The 14907-nt window shown below is 47.5% G+C and overlaps 1 protein-coding gene across 4 annotated transcripts in view; it reads right to left on the reverse strand.

Annotated features, from left to right (window-relative positions):
• Positions 1-8210: 8210 nt before the first annotated feature.
• Traf3ip1 (TRAF3 interacting protein 1) overlaps positions 8211-14907 on the reverse strand; it is a 34639-nt gene continuing 27942 nt past the window's right edge. For all 4 annotated transcript variants that reach the window (XM_040753018.1, XM_040753017.1, XM_040753019.1 and 1 more), the window contains 2 exons: positions 11877-12100; positions 8211-9920 (listed from right to left, as the gene is read on the reverse strand). In XM_040753018.1, the coding sequence (XP_040608952.1) occupies positions 9755-9920; positions 11877-12100 (390 nt within the window). In that variant the 3' untranslated portion in view covers positions 8211-9754. The remainder of the gene's footprint in view (positions 9921-11876; positions 12101-14907) is intronic.

Consider the following 14907-nt stretch of genomic DNA (forward strand, 5'->3'; position numbering starts at 1 on the left):
CGTGGGCCGTCCATACAGCCTTGAAAAGTCTCCATCCCGGGCTACAGCATGGACAATTCTGGAGGACACTGTGCTCGGTGAAATAAGCCACCTATGAAGACAAATCTTCCACGTCACTAAAGGGATCAACTTCATAGAAACAGAGTGGCATAAGAGATACCAGGTTGATACCAGAAGAGGGAGTGTCCATGGTGAGGGGACAGAGATAAAACTCCATGCTGTCACCCTAGCCAGAGAACGTCCCTTAATTCTCTTAGAGACTGCAAAAAGACTCAGGCCAAACTGGATTCATGGCTCTGACTGAGACAAGAATTCTAGGACTGGTAAAAGCAAATTTGAGGGTTTTGTTAAAGATATTAACATAGACTTGAACCACAAGGCTTAGAAGAGAGTACCAAGAAAGACACACCCAAGTGTAGCTCCTCACGGGACTCACAATCTTAGCACTAGCTATATGCAGCATTTTGATGTCTCTTAAGTTAGATCTCAAAAGGTTGCTCAGAAACATGTGTGTGTGTGTGTGTGTGTGTGTGAGAGAGAGAGAGAGAGAGAGAGAGAGAGAGAGAGAGAGAGAGAGAGAGAGAGAGAGAGAGAGAGGGAGAGGGACAGAGGGGGAGAGAGAGAGAGAATATAAAAAGTTCGGAAGTTGGGGAGGGGAATGAATATGATTAAAATACATTGTGTAAAAGCTTTCAAAGAAGAGGTTTTGATCAGGTGCGTCTTGCCCGGATCGGGCTGTCAGAGTCTCTGGTGACTCTAGCATGCAGCCAGCTTCAGCTGTGCCACCCTCCCTAGTCCCAAGGAGCCCAAGTAGCTGCCCTAGGTTTTCACAGCCTATGTATGGAGGTCATGTGGCCTGAGCAGAGCCTTCATACCCCTCATCTGCCCCGCTTCCCCCCGTGGAGGTCATCTGCTCTAAAGAGGTAAGCCACCCTTGGTTCATGAAGGGAAGGTGGTCTCCCACTCCCAAAGCATATGGCAGCATTCTCAGTGTCTGGAATAAGGCAAATGGAAGGTCACATTCTCATTGACCCACACTCTTAGTTCCCCCAAGGTCAGGAGCCTGATTAGTGTTGTAGCTATACCCAAGACCTCAGAGCCTGCAGCTAACTGGGTCAAGCCTTTTCTCAAAGACCACCCAGCCCTACATATCTCTCCCCTACAGATCCCAGTTCTTCCAGGTTTTCTGAGCTCAAAAGACCTACCCAGAAAGGAATCCAGCAAGGAGCCAGGCAGGACACCTCATGCTCAGGAGCTCCTCATCCTACCTCAGCCCCTTCCCACTGCACACAGCAGGGACATGAGGCTACCCAGATGCATAAAGGGAAGGATGCTGCCCACCCCACCCCACCCCCAATCAGATGTGCTGACCCTCCACAGCTCATGCCCTGCAGCTAGCTTACCTCTGAGACTGAATCAGTGGGGGTCTGAAATGGGCATCTCTCCTGGCCCTGAGCCCAGGTGGGGAAGGTAGGACCTGTTCCCAGCAAGCCTCATCCACTCTTCTCTTCTGAAAATCATGTTGCAACTTCCCATCCTTGGTGGAGGTGAGAAGATTCTTCAGTTTTCACCAGTGAGTCCAGAAGACTTAGGTTCTCCCCCAGAAACATCTTTTCCAGGTCTTGCTTGCTCCAGACATTGCTACCCAAGCCTAGAGCCAACTTGTGAAGTACTAGGAGGCAGAGTCCACATCCTGCTGGTGGACCTCAAATGGGGCAGTTCCTCCACACATGAGTTTCCTCGTCACTGTACATGCAGTGCAGCCCACTTCACTGGGGTGATAACTCAAATTTGGATAATGACCAAAAATTCCACAAGTGCCATGTACTGATGAAACATCTCAGAACTCTAAGAGAGGCCTGTGGATGTTCCTGTCATGACACTTGGCTGAGGGTCATTTTACTCTATTCAAATAAAAACCACACAGAGGTGGCTCCCTTAGTATTGACATCCCTGCATACCTGAAACTCCACAAGGTTTCCAAACCTCAGGGCTTAGAGTTCAAGCCCTGATAACCAGGGCCTTGTGGTGCCAGCCTTTCACAGCCAGAAACTCAAAGCTCCAGCACTCAAATCACAGTTCTGTGCCTTCAAACGTGGGATCCCTGTAACCAGTGTCACAGCTCCAAAGCAGAGTGATCGGGTCCTCCACCACCTGAACCAGAGAGGTTCATTGCTCACTGCTTTACCAAAGAGAAAAAGCCTCAGCTTCTCTCTGCTCTTGCCTGTAGCACTGTTGCAATTTATAGAAAAGATGAGTAAAAGCCAGGAAATGCACATGTGTACACATAGCTCCCAATAACTGATGTGAACTGTGCAATTCACCTTTTCCTGGGAGACATCCAGGAGCTGCCCCTCTGGTGCCTGGGCTTCAGACCCCAGCATAGGAGTTGGTGAAATCAATTAAAAAACTCTCCCTCTGATACTCTCTCAGCCTAGACACAAGGGGGGAGGGCCTAGGGCCTGCTCCAAATGATATGACAGACTTTGAAGATCCCCCATGGAAGGAAGGTCTCAACCTCCCAGGGAAGCAGAAAGGGGATGGGAGGGAGGGGGGTGGTGGGGGACAGAGGAGGAGGGGAGGGGGAGGGAACTGGGATTGACATGTAAATTTAAATTAAAAACAAAAACAAACCTCTCCCTCTCCCCCTAGTCTGGCTCATGGCAAATCTCCTGCCTCAGTCCCTCAAGAGCTGAGATCACAGGTATGAGCCACCACACCTAGCTAAAACATTTTTACTTCCTATTTAAACCCTTTGAACAATTTAATTTCAAAAGCTAAAATCTACCCACACTGGAATGTTAAGACACTGGATCGGGACTGTTGAGAAGCCTGTGCCCACTCCAGAGTGACTATCGTCCTCTTGCTTTCCTTTTGAAAAAAAAAAATGTTTGTATTGCTGTGTACATGCAGTGCCCAAGGAAGCTGAAGAGGTCCCAGTGTTGGTTCCCTTGGAGCTGGAGTTACAGGTGCTTGTAAGCCACCTGATGCAGGTTCACGGGACCCAAACTCATGCCCCTGAATGAGCAGCAAGCACTCCTCTCCACTCAGCCATCTCCATCCAACCGTCATCTCTTAATTCCCGTGCTTAAACCTTTGTGAAAGCTTTGTCTAAATAAACACAACGTTTGCTGGTCCTGACTCACACTGAAATCCTTTTATTCAGTGAGGAATCCTGGCTTCCTCTGAGTGGAGTTTGGAAGAGCTCCACGAGCTGCTGTAGCCAGGAGTGCAGAGACGACACTTACCTGTGTATGGTGCCTACTGTGTACTGGAACTGTGGGAGATTTAGAGCTGAAGAAACCTCAGCCTACAGTGGGAGAGGAGTCGAGAAACTCACTCAGACAGACCCAGGGCATCGAGAGTGACTCCCAAACCGGATGAGGAAGTTAGTCCAGGACAGAGGGGCTCCAGAATATAGGACTGCAGTTTCACAACCAGGGTTAAGCTGGGACTGCATCCCCTCTGCAGCCTGGACTCTGCCCTTCATTGTATTTTCCTCATTGCCAGGTACCGTTTTCCTCCCACAAAACATGGCTTCTGTCAGTTGGACTCCTAAACCCACTGATGGTCCCGTTAGGCAGAGGAGCCCTTCATTAGGGAAGCCCAGCTCCCCACCCCACCGCCACCTCCATTGTACACACACAGACATGGTGTCTTTGCCTCCTCACACCATCCCTGGAGCTCTTTCTCCAGTCCATCGGGTGTCCCATCTGACCATCTGACACTGGGCTCCCAGCCCTGCTCCCCCCATGTGACCCCTGACATTTATCTCCTTGCCTACGTCACAGCTGACCCAGAAGCTATCTCCTGTAGACACTCATTTCTCCCTCTGCTGGGATGAGTGTGTGTTTCTCTCATGGGAACTTGCCTACGCTTATCCGGATAAGTGGATCACTGTCCCTCAACAGCCAGAGCCAACAAGATCCAGAAATGCAGGGACAGTCAAAGTGGAACCCTGCCCCTTGGAACCCGAGGACCAGAGTGGAGTGCTGAAGAGCAGCCTCAAAGAGAACTGATTCCTGTGAATGCAAGCCAGCTACACAAAGGGTCTTTGCAAATGTCAGTGAAGAACGTCAGAATGAAGTCACTTGGAGCAAGGTTGACTCCTCGTAAAGTTTATTCCAAAGACACAGCTATTAAAGGCCTGGTCCCCAATTGTGGTGCTATTAGAAGTTGGTGGAACCCTTAGGAGGAGCCTAATGTCAGAAACTGGAGTGACTGGAAATGTCCCATCAGACTGTGGGACTGTGGGACCCAGACCTCCTTCCTCATTCTCTTTTACTTCCTGGCCATGCAGTCAGTGGTTTTGCTCTGCCACATGCTCCCAGAAAAGTGCCATCTTGCCACTGGCTCAAAAACTGGGAGAGCCTGCTCTGTGGCCTCACTAAAGGACCACCACCTCCTCACTCAGCAAGTAGTTTTTCACCACACGCCCACAGTCTCAGAAATCAACACTCTGGTTTCCCTTTTGGACCAGGAACAAGTCCAGTTGGATCCCCAACCAGGGACAAGAGGTGTAGGAAAGACTCCCCTAAAGGATTTGGAAGACAGAAAAGATCAAGATGTCACAGCATGTAGCTGCTCTCGGCTGTGTTACCCAAAAGCACTGTGTGGGGGGACGTCTTTCAGAGGTTAATTATTCTCATGCTTAGAATTGATTTCCTCCCAGGCCCCAAACCAAAGGACACGAGCACAAAGGGGGCTGTTGTGGAAGCTGAGGCTCCTGCAGAGGTCATGCTGGGGTCAGAATCAATGGCACTACCTTGGGCAGGGAACCAGCAGAAGGCTAGTTCTGAAGCCATAAAGGCTCAAAACGCCCTGTGTAGCAATTAATAAATACCATTGTTGATAGACAGGAACAAAGCCCCCCTTCACTTCTTGATTTGGTGGCCCGTTTGGTGAAGCACTTAGGAACAGACTCAGCCAACATACACACATAATGGCTTTAATTACATCCTGTGAATTTATTTTTCCAGGGAGAAGTATTTCTGAGGGGAAATGTCCATAAAAGTAGCTTTAGCAGAGTGTGATGCATGTGCATTTCCTATAGGAAATCTGTTTAGTTTAAATCCCAGCTTGAGGGCACAAAGACAGGGGACCCAGAGCAACCTGCTGACAGCCCAGAGGGGGTGAGTGGTGGTGCAGGGACACTGTGCCCTTTGCCTTTGTCCTTGAGATGACTTTCTCAGTTGGGCACTCGGTAATTCAGACTTATTCTTAGGAGTCAAGTGGCTATGCTTTCATGGCTGCTGTCCTCCTGCCAACTGAGACTCCTCAGAGATGGTCATCTCCCAAACTTTTGTTTTAAAGTTACCTCTGAATTGTAGGACGGACGGACGCATGCGCGCGTACACACACACACACACACACACACACACACACACACACACACACGTCGGTTATATTAACATGCCTTCTTTATATACCACTTTTCTTTTTTTAACATAACCAATACCGACACCACAATGGCTATGACTCATTCTTTCTAACTTCTCGAATCTTTGGCTCTCCAGCTTCCAGGACCGCCTGACATCCAAGCACTCAATCTACACTGACAGGTACTGAACCTGAGGGCACAGAGGGAAGTTCTGAAACAAAATTAAGTTGCCTCCAGTTACTTCAGTCCTATTACATACCCACTTTCAAGATCTGAGGGGACAGCTCAGCGGGTAGAGCGCCTGTTGTACAAGCATGAAGAGCTGAGTTTGGGTCCCCAGCACACACATAAAAAGCCTGGTACAAGCCGGGCGGTGGTGGTGCACTCCTTTAATCCCAGCACTCGGGAGGCAGAGGCAGGCGGATCTCTGTGAGTTCAAGACCAGCCTAGTCTATAAGAGCAAGTTCCAGGACAGCCTCCAAAGCAATACAGGGAAACCCTGTCTCGAAAAACCAAAAAAAGAAAAAAAGCCTGGCACAGTCACACAGGACTACAATTCCAGTGCTGGGGGAGGAAAAGGGACAAAAACAGGAAGATCACATGGTCTTGCTGGCCAGCCAGCCTAGCTGGAAAAAAAAAGAAAAGATGAGTTCCAAGTTCAGTGAGGCTTTGTAGTAAAGGGTAAGGCAGGGTGTGGAACATCCAATATCCTTCTCTGGCTTCTGCACACAGGCATGGGCACATGTACACAAGCATATACCATGCACACACACACACACATCACACATAAGTAAATAAACCACTTTATCCATGTCCTCATTCATAAACGTACAAAACTGTGGCCTTGGTGTATAGATACACAGCTTATTTTCCTTTTTATCCTAAGTTCTCATTTTTTTTTAGATTTATGTATTTAGATTTAGACTTATGTATGGATGTTTGCATATGTGTGTGTGTGTGTGTGTGTGTGTGCATGCCCAAGGAGTTCAGAAGACAATGCATCTGCTGGAGCAGGAGTTACTGATGGTTGTAAGTCACCATGTGAGTTCTGGGACCTGTACCCAAGTCCTCTGCAAGAGCAGCAGATACTCTTAACTTCTGAGCTGTCTTTTTAGTCTTTGTCATGAGCTTAATGCTTCATTTATCTATAAAAAAATTTGTTCTCTGTGACACAAAATACTTCTGACATCACAGTGGGGAGAATCAAGATGTAATTAGGAAGGAGAGATGTCTAAAAGCTATGTTTTCTATAGTTTCAAGGATTAGATACCAGACTAGTCCTAGGAATGGAAACTGTATGCAACAAAATATACATATACAACATAAAAATCACTTTCTTAAACTCTGTGGTGATACTTTTTCAATAAATGCTAAGCAAAGCCCTTTGTTAGGGACAGGTACAACACATCAGAAAGACAGATCTGACGCACAAACAGACCAGAGGGCAGACAGGCCAGTAATCACAAACTACAGAAGGAAGGAGAGTTTACATTTGGGTTCACACTTGGTCAAGAAAGTAACAAGCAAGTATGGTCTGGAGGTGACTGGAACCAAGTCCACTCTCTCCAGAGGCCTCTGTGCTCTTCCCATTGCTAAGGAATCCAAGCATTTTAACAGCAAGATGATGTCTTGACGGGTTTAAAAACAAAAATGAGGAATGAGGAGGTCTTGAGCTTTACAGGCAATGGGAGCGCTCTTGGAGGAGCAGCCTGCTGCACCTGGTGCCTGTGCAAATGCTCTGAGTGGGCTGAGGAGCAGCAGCCTGTGAGGCACCTAGAGAAGTGCTTCTGTCCACAGCACTGCAGGCTGCAGGACCTATGTGGAGCACTCATAGGATGCTTCTAGATCACTTGAACCAGTTTAATGCTTAAAACAGACTTTTTCTGTGTGCTTGGATTTATTTGTGCACATCAAAAATAAGAGGGTGAACTGGTTAGTTCAGGCAGCTTGCTTGGTAAAGCAAGTTAGGCTCACCAAATCCTTTGTCAACCGACTTTGATGCCTATCCACCCCAAACTCTCCCTGACACTTGAGGCACAGCAGGGAAGAGTACCTCTGTCTTCACATACTTACTCACTGCTGTTTTTGTAAAGTTGATCACTGAAAGGAAAATAAGTGTGAACAATACAGTATGAAGTATGAATGTTAGCCCTGGGCTACTGTTTTCAGTACCTGTGTATCTGGGTATGAGTGCAGGTGCACATTGTAGCAGTCACTTCTCACTTTCCGCCTCGTCTGAGGCAGTCTTGTTTGCCGCTGCACAGACCAGGCTGGTCCAGCCGCTCGGGACTCCCTGTCTCTGTCTCGGATCCTGCTGTAGGAGCTGTGGGACTGCAGATGTGAGCTACCACACCTGGCTGTTTTATGCGGGTTCTGGGGCCCCTACTCAGGTGCTCACGCTTGCACAGTGGACCCTTTACTCACTGGGGCATCCCACCACTGCCCCCATGCTATTTGAACACATGTCTCCTAAGCTCAGATTAGGGTCAGCGGAGTCTGAGACTTCATATCCCTAACATTAACTCCGTACTTGAGGAAACTTATAAACCATAAGGGAGACAACCAGGAATTCTACTTCTATACTCTCTCAGAGTAAGGTCAGGGATTAATGTGTACATCCCCAAAGCAAAGACAGTCACAATATAGCCTTCAGAAATGACACATGCCATCTTAAACCTTCTAGCAAAAGACGAGTGGACTCATAAAGTGACAATCACTACAGGAAAAGCAGTGTGTCACAGTATGGATGAGAAGCTATTTCCCCTGGACATACCTGAAATTAAAAGTCCAAAAGCTCACATTTTTTTTATCAACTTGACAATCCATACACTTATAGGAAAAATAGGTGATTATTTTAATGATTTATGTAAAAAAGAAAAATAAAACTTTATGATACAATCTGATAGACTACAGCATATAAAATTTACTCACATACAATGTATGTAATTTTGCAACATAAAAATTCTATTCATATATACAAATTCATAAAAGGTTTTATATATATGTTAACTTGGGCTACATAGGGTCCACTTAGGGTTATGGCTAACTCATTCACTTTAGTAAAAAATAGATTATGAACATACAAAAGACTAGTTGACTACAAGCCTTCCCTCCCCATCCCCCTCAAACTATTCAGAAGCATCTGGGTGGGAGAAAAGTGTGGTGTGCTTCAGTCAGGAGAAAGACAACCCACTAAAGGAGCCTTCACACTGTCGCAACAGCCCCTGGCTGAGGACTGGGCTGCTGCCTTTAGCTGCCTGAGAAACACTAGCTGTGCCATGTGTGCAAGCCTTAAGAGACAAAATGTGCTCAGGCAGTCTTCACACATTCCAGGGCTTGTCTTAGTGAACATAATAAATATTCAGATACGTAAGTGCCATCTCAGACCTTAAGCCAGCAAGAACATCTCCAAAGACTGTGAGATCCTTTAGACAATAATTCAAGACCTCATAAGTATTTACAGTATTTTACATAGGCGAAAACTGAATATAAACCATAAAAGCTATGCTTTAAAAAAAGACCTTTAAAAAAGGAAAACAAACACAAACTGTAAATTGGTATGCTCTCTTCCTTAGTCCCCACACTCCCAGTGCACACACCTACATAAAGGAAAAGGGCTGTGCTGCCTGCCCTTCATGCTACAAGGTCTTGGGAGGCCTGGGGGACTGCTTATCCATCAGAAGAATCCTGGAGGCTGAAGAAAGCCCAGGAGGTAACCAGCGACAGTTTCCCATCAGATGGCACCCATGGAGGCCAGACTGAGTTCTCCTGTTTCAGCATATGAACTGCCAGAAAAGCAGACAGCAGGGCCATGAGGGGACGGCAGAAAGACGCATGTACAATAGGAAGAACGGTGACCCTGCACAGGTAACAGGCACCTTTCAAGAACATGGGCTGAAATGTCCCTTTCAGGTAGAAATGAAAATGCAATTTAATCCTTTGAGGCCTTGTTCCCTTTCTATTTATCAAGTACACACCAAAAAGTCCACAGTCTCCTTTGCTCAGTGCTGGCAGGAAGTCCTTCTGGGAGACTCGGAAGCAGAATAAAGGCCTGCAGTTTCCCCAGTAGCACGACACAACTTACCTGCCAGAAACTTCAGGTACAGGATTAAACAGGCTGCAGCAGAAAACATCATTTGCCCAAAAAACCCCAGAGAAATAAGCCCTCCTATAAAGGCAAGCTGAAGACTAAAGTAGCAAGTATTGCAGCTGGAGGAGGTAAGAAAACACAGCCTTTTAATAAGTTTAGCGCCTAAACCGAAAGCTCTGACTTTAGCCGGGTCCAGGCATCTGCAGTCCATTCCCTCGGCAGGCTGACTGAGGCAGAGTGTGGTCTCCTTTCTCTTCTCCCATCATCTCTGCAGAGCTGGCCGTTCACCTTCGTGACGTCAGGTTGATACTGTGCACCATCTTCTGGATCTTCTCCTCGTTCTTCAGGATGTTGGCCTTCACAGCACAGATCTTGTCCTGCTGGTCTCTGATCTGCTGCTCCAGCTCAGACAGCTCTGCCTTCAGGGGTTCCACCGCACTGTCTGTGATGCTGATGGGAGACAGCCAGTGACTCATCAGTGTCCTGAGGGTTCTGTCTGCACCTCTCCCTCCAGCCCAAAAGCCGGTAGCAGCAAAGGGCTGGCTTCACCAAGAAAAGGGTTAAGTGCCAGACCCCAGGCAGCACTCACAGCTGGCAGGCCTACGTGCAATCAAGCCTGAGAATGCCAATCACGTGTCTCTTCCCACAGCACCAGGGGGAGAACCCAAGCCTCATGCTAGGCAGGACTCTACCACAGAGCTGTTTCTCTAGCCCACGTGAGATTCCCTTTCAAAAGTAAAATGAAAAGGAGCTACTATTTCCTCAGAGACAGGCTTGAAGTCCTTACAGCTTATAGCACACACACAAAGACTGAGGGGCAGCAAGGAAGTGGGCTACCAAGTCCCCACAGACTCTGGACCCAGCCTGGACCAGTCAGGCAACACCTCTCCTCTGGATAAGGCTCACAGGGCTGAGAGGAACTCCCTCTGCCCATGTCCCATTTGTTCAGCAAGGGCAGGTGGCCTCTTCATTGTTGGGCAGAGCACTGGAACAAGCACAGAAAATACCTCAGAATGCTGGAGTCAAACATAACCTTTCCCTTCAGGCTTACAAATAGAAAGTAAACACAACACCAAGAGCCAGGCCCGCTCTATGCTGCAATAGCGCAGGGTCAGGTTCTACAAGAGAGGCTCTTTAGGCTGACATTTCCCAATATTTTAAGTCAAAACTGACGAAGTGCTAACCATCACATGCTGCAATCTTCACTAACAGTCTCAGTGATTTTCTAGATTTTCATGTTGCATATTTAAAAATTTAAGGGACTAAACATAATAAGAAAGAGCGCCCATATTGGTTGTCCCATACAAAGCAGTCAGCCCTGAAATCATATGCACACAACAAAAGCAGACGTGGGACATACATACTTAATCAAAAAATAAAAGGCTATCAGTTTGAGAGTGGGGGCATCAGAGAAGGGTTGGAGGGATATCTAGCAGAGGCTGGAGAAAGGGAAACAGGAAAAGTGATGTAATTCTACTAGGAAATTAATTTTTGGGTTTTTTTGTTTTGTTTTTTGTTTTTCGAGACAGGATTTCTCTGTATTGTTTTGGAGGCTATTCTGAAGCTTGCTCTGTAGACCAGGCTGGCCTTGAACTCACAGAGATCCTCCTGCCTCTGCCTCCCGAGTGCTGAGATTAAAGGGATATGCCACTGGTTTAGGAAATTAATTTTTAAAAATTGAAAAAAGAAAAGACAGTATGTTTCAGTTTGGTGTAGTGGTGCACATCTTTAATCACAGTGCTCAGGAGACAGATGATTTCTGTGAGTTCAAGGCCAGCCTGGTCTACATAGTGAATTTCAGGCCATCCATGCTATACTGTGAGACCTTGTCTCAAAAAAAAAAAAAGAAAGAAAGAAAGAAAAGGAAGGGAGGGAAGGAGGGGGGGAACCATTTATAACTCAGCTTTTCTGTAACATGGACTCACAGATGCATCACTTATTCAAATCACATCTTCTGAAGAAAAAGCCTGCACAGTCACATGCTTCTAGATTTACTGATTACAAACGCAGGGGACCTTTCTAAATAAATGTCCTTTAAATAAAACAGCTTTCTAAATAAACCTCACTTCTCAATGGCTAGACTATTTCTTACAGTTACAGTTTTGAATGCTTTCATCAGTATCTCGTTCAGATCCCCCACCTCTCTGCTTCTGCAGCCCCTGCTCCCCTCTGCAGCCCCCGCCCTCCTCCCCTCTGAAGCCCCCGTTCCCCTCCTCTCTGCAGCCCCCTCCCCCTGCAGCCCCGCCCCCTCCCCTCTGCAGCCCCCTCCCCTCTGCAGCCCCCGCCCCCTCCCCTCTGCAGCCCCCCTCCCCTCTGCAGCCCCCGCCCCCTCCCCTCTGCAGCCCCCTCCCCTCTGCAGCCCCCGCCCCCTCCCCTCTGCAGTCCCCCCTCCCCCTGCAGTCCCACCTCTGCTCCTTGGTCAGGGCCTCCGCATGCTGCCTGTTCTCGATGTGCCACAGCTGCAGCTCGTTCTGCATGGCGTCGACGTCCTCCTGGATGTAGTCCATGATCTTTCCCAGGGGAAGTGCACTCTTACACAGGGTCTGGATGGACACTCGGAGTTTCTCTATCTCCTTCGAAACGATGTCCTTCTCCTTCTTCCATGCTGACTCAAAGATGAGGGAGCGCTCCTTCAGTTAGGGAGGAAGAAGAGAAAGTCTTCAGGAGTGAGCTAGGCAAGTTAGAGCAGCACCAAGCGGGCGCCACAAAAGGAACCCGCGATGAACTGAACTATGAGAAACTGCTTGTTCTGCAGAGTTCCCAAGAAGCTGAAAGGACCAGAGAGAGCCAACACGGGCAAATCACACATTGCAGAGGAGACACGCACAGTCAGGAAGCACAGAGAACTCACAGCTCTGGCAGAAAGCACGCAAACCAATCTGACCAGGAACAAGAGACACAGAGACAGACATGACCAGTAGTAAGCTCATGAAACCGTGTCCAAGAGCACCGGTGGCTCTAAGTGCAATTTTTACAGCAATGCCCGGTATCAGGGTCTCTGGGTCTCTGGTAACTGCCGGTTAGGCAGCTTGGGGGTGTCTTTAAAGACATCCCAATCTATAGCTTGAATCTAAAAGCGTCTGCTGAAGGCTTGGGCATTATGAAGGGGATTTTTGAGAGGTGAGATGACTAGATAATGGAGGGTCTCTCCTCACCCTTGAGAACTGAAGGACCTCTCGGCTCCCTCTGCTCCTCAGCTGCATAGGTGAGCAGCTGAGCTCTATTGTCAGCGCTCAACCTCACCACAGCCCAGAGCACTGGAGCTGACTAAGCACAGACAGAAACCCCAGAAGCTTCGAGCCAAAACACAACTATCTCCCTTGAAGTTGATTTCCTCAGGTACTTTGGTCAAAATAACAGAAAGGTGACTGATACACATACAATCCAGCAAAGGAACATCCAAGCATTACTCAGAAAAAAATTAAAACTCACATTCACACAAAAATCTATACATAAATGTTGACATTTTATTTAAACTAATTATAAACTGGACATGCTTGTAAATCTAGCACTTGGAAGGTAGAATTGAGAGGGTCAGAAGTTCAAGATTATCCCCTCAGCTACATAGCCAGTTTGAGGCAAGCTAGAGATCTGTCTCGATAAAAATAAAAATAAAGGAAAAAACAAAAAGTAGTCACAAGCTAGAAATAGCCAAAATACGTTAAATAAACTGTGGTATATCTATATTATGGAAGACTATACAGCAACAAACACACACACCATCACCTGAACAACTCTTGGAAAATTATGCCAAATGAAAAAACCCTGCTAGGCTATAAACTGAATCCTCATATTCACAAGCCTGAAGGACAGAGTTACAGAAGTGGAGGGCATAAACTGAATCCTCATATTCACAAGCCTGAAGGACAGAGTTACACTAGTGATGGCCAGGAGCTTAAGGTGGGAGAGAAGAGGTCAAGCCATAGAAGAGCACTGAGAAGGATCTTGTGACTGGAATGTTCTGGAGCTTGACTATGCTAGTGTTGGTAATCTGGGTGTGGGGGACCCCATAGGTGGGCTAGGAAGGCTTTAGAGCACACCTCCAGTGCTTCCCACAGCTCAGAGGGATCCACAGTTACCTCAAAATAAAATGCTTTTGTTAAGGGAGATAGGGAAGCCAGGCATGGTGGGGCATACTTGTAATCCTAGAGTTGGAGGTGGAGACAGGCAGGCGGGGCTTGCTGACCAGCCAGCCCAGCCTCCTAGATGAGTGAGACACCTTGTCTCAAAAGAAAAGGCAGGTTGGAGCTGGACAGATGGCTCCATGGTTAGAAGCACTGGCTCTTCTTTCAGGGACCTAGGGGTAACTCCCAGTACCCACATGGCCGCTCACAATACCTAACTCCACCGGCTACAACTCTCTCTTCTGGCTTCTGTAGGCCCTAGGCACACACATGGCACACAAACATATATGAAGGCAAAACACTATATACATTAAAAAATAAAAAACAAACATTTTTAAAGGTGGACAGTACCTGAAAAACATGATACCTGAGGTTGCCCTCTAACCTCTACACGCACTTGTACAGACAGGGACACATATACACGTGTACACACACACACACACACACACACACACACACACGGGAGTGACTGATTACATAAAACCCTTTAAACTAAAAGGCTAATGACTAAAAGGAGAAACAAACTACTTCTATGGGGAAATGAACTATATTATATGTAAATCAGTGGGCCTCTCCACGTCTACTGCCATAGAAGCTGAGTAATGTGGAAATGCCACACACACTCACAGCACCACTACTATCTAGCAGCAAGCAGAGTGCCAAGCCAACTTGCAAGATGCAGGGGTGACAGAAGGCAAGCTGGCCCTGCACGGCGGGCAGGGTTCCAGATTGAGTGAGAGCGGTGACAGAATCCCTGGGAAGGAACACACTGGCCTTGCTTGTGCCCAGGGAGGGCTGAGGGCTGGAGAGCGGGGAGTGTCGTGGGAGGGATGTGGGAAATACAATGAGGACCCTGGCTTGATCCTGACCAGTGACAGTCATGGGAGGGATGTGAGTGTCAAAGAAAGTTCATTACATCAAAGTTTAAAAGCCATTCAGACTTCAGGAAAGGGAAGGAGCCCAACGGCATCAGAGACAACTGTCCAGCAATGCATTGGGAAGGCAGGGCTGGGGCTTGAAGCACATGGCTGTCTTTGGTTGGTTGGTCCATGTTTTGTTTTCTTTTGAGATGGGGTCTCAACTGGCCTCAAACTTGCTATGTAGTCCAAGACAACCTTGAACTTGTGATTCTCCTTTGTCCAACTCCTGCGTGCCATGTCAGGATGACAGGACTGCACCAGCAAACATAACTTAGGAGAGTGTTTCACTCATAATTTTTTAAGTAGAAGTCTTTCGTTGCATTGCTGAAACCCCACAGATCAGTCCCATAATCCAGGATCCCGTTTCAGTAACCGGATCTTACTGGCCAGCCT

This window comes from Mesocricetus auratus, unplaced genomic scaffold (genome assembly GCF_017639785.1).
Source record: "Mesocricetus auratus isolate SY011 unplaced genomic scaffold, BCM_Maur_2.0 Super-Scaffold_100010, whole genome shotgun sequence".
NCBI lineage: Eukaryota > Metazoa > Chordata > Mammalia > Rodentia > Cricetidae > Mesocricetus > Mesocricetus auratus.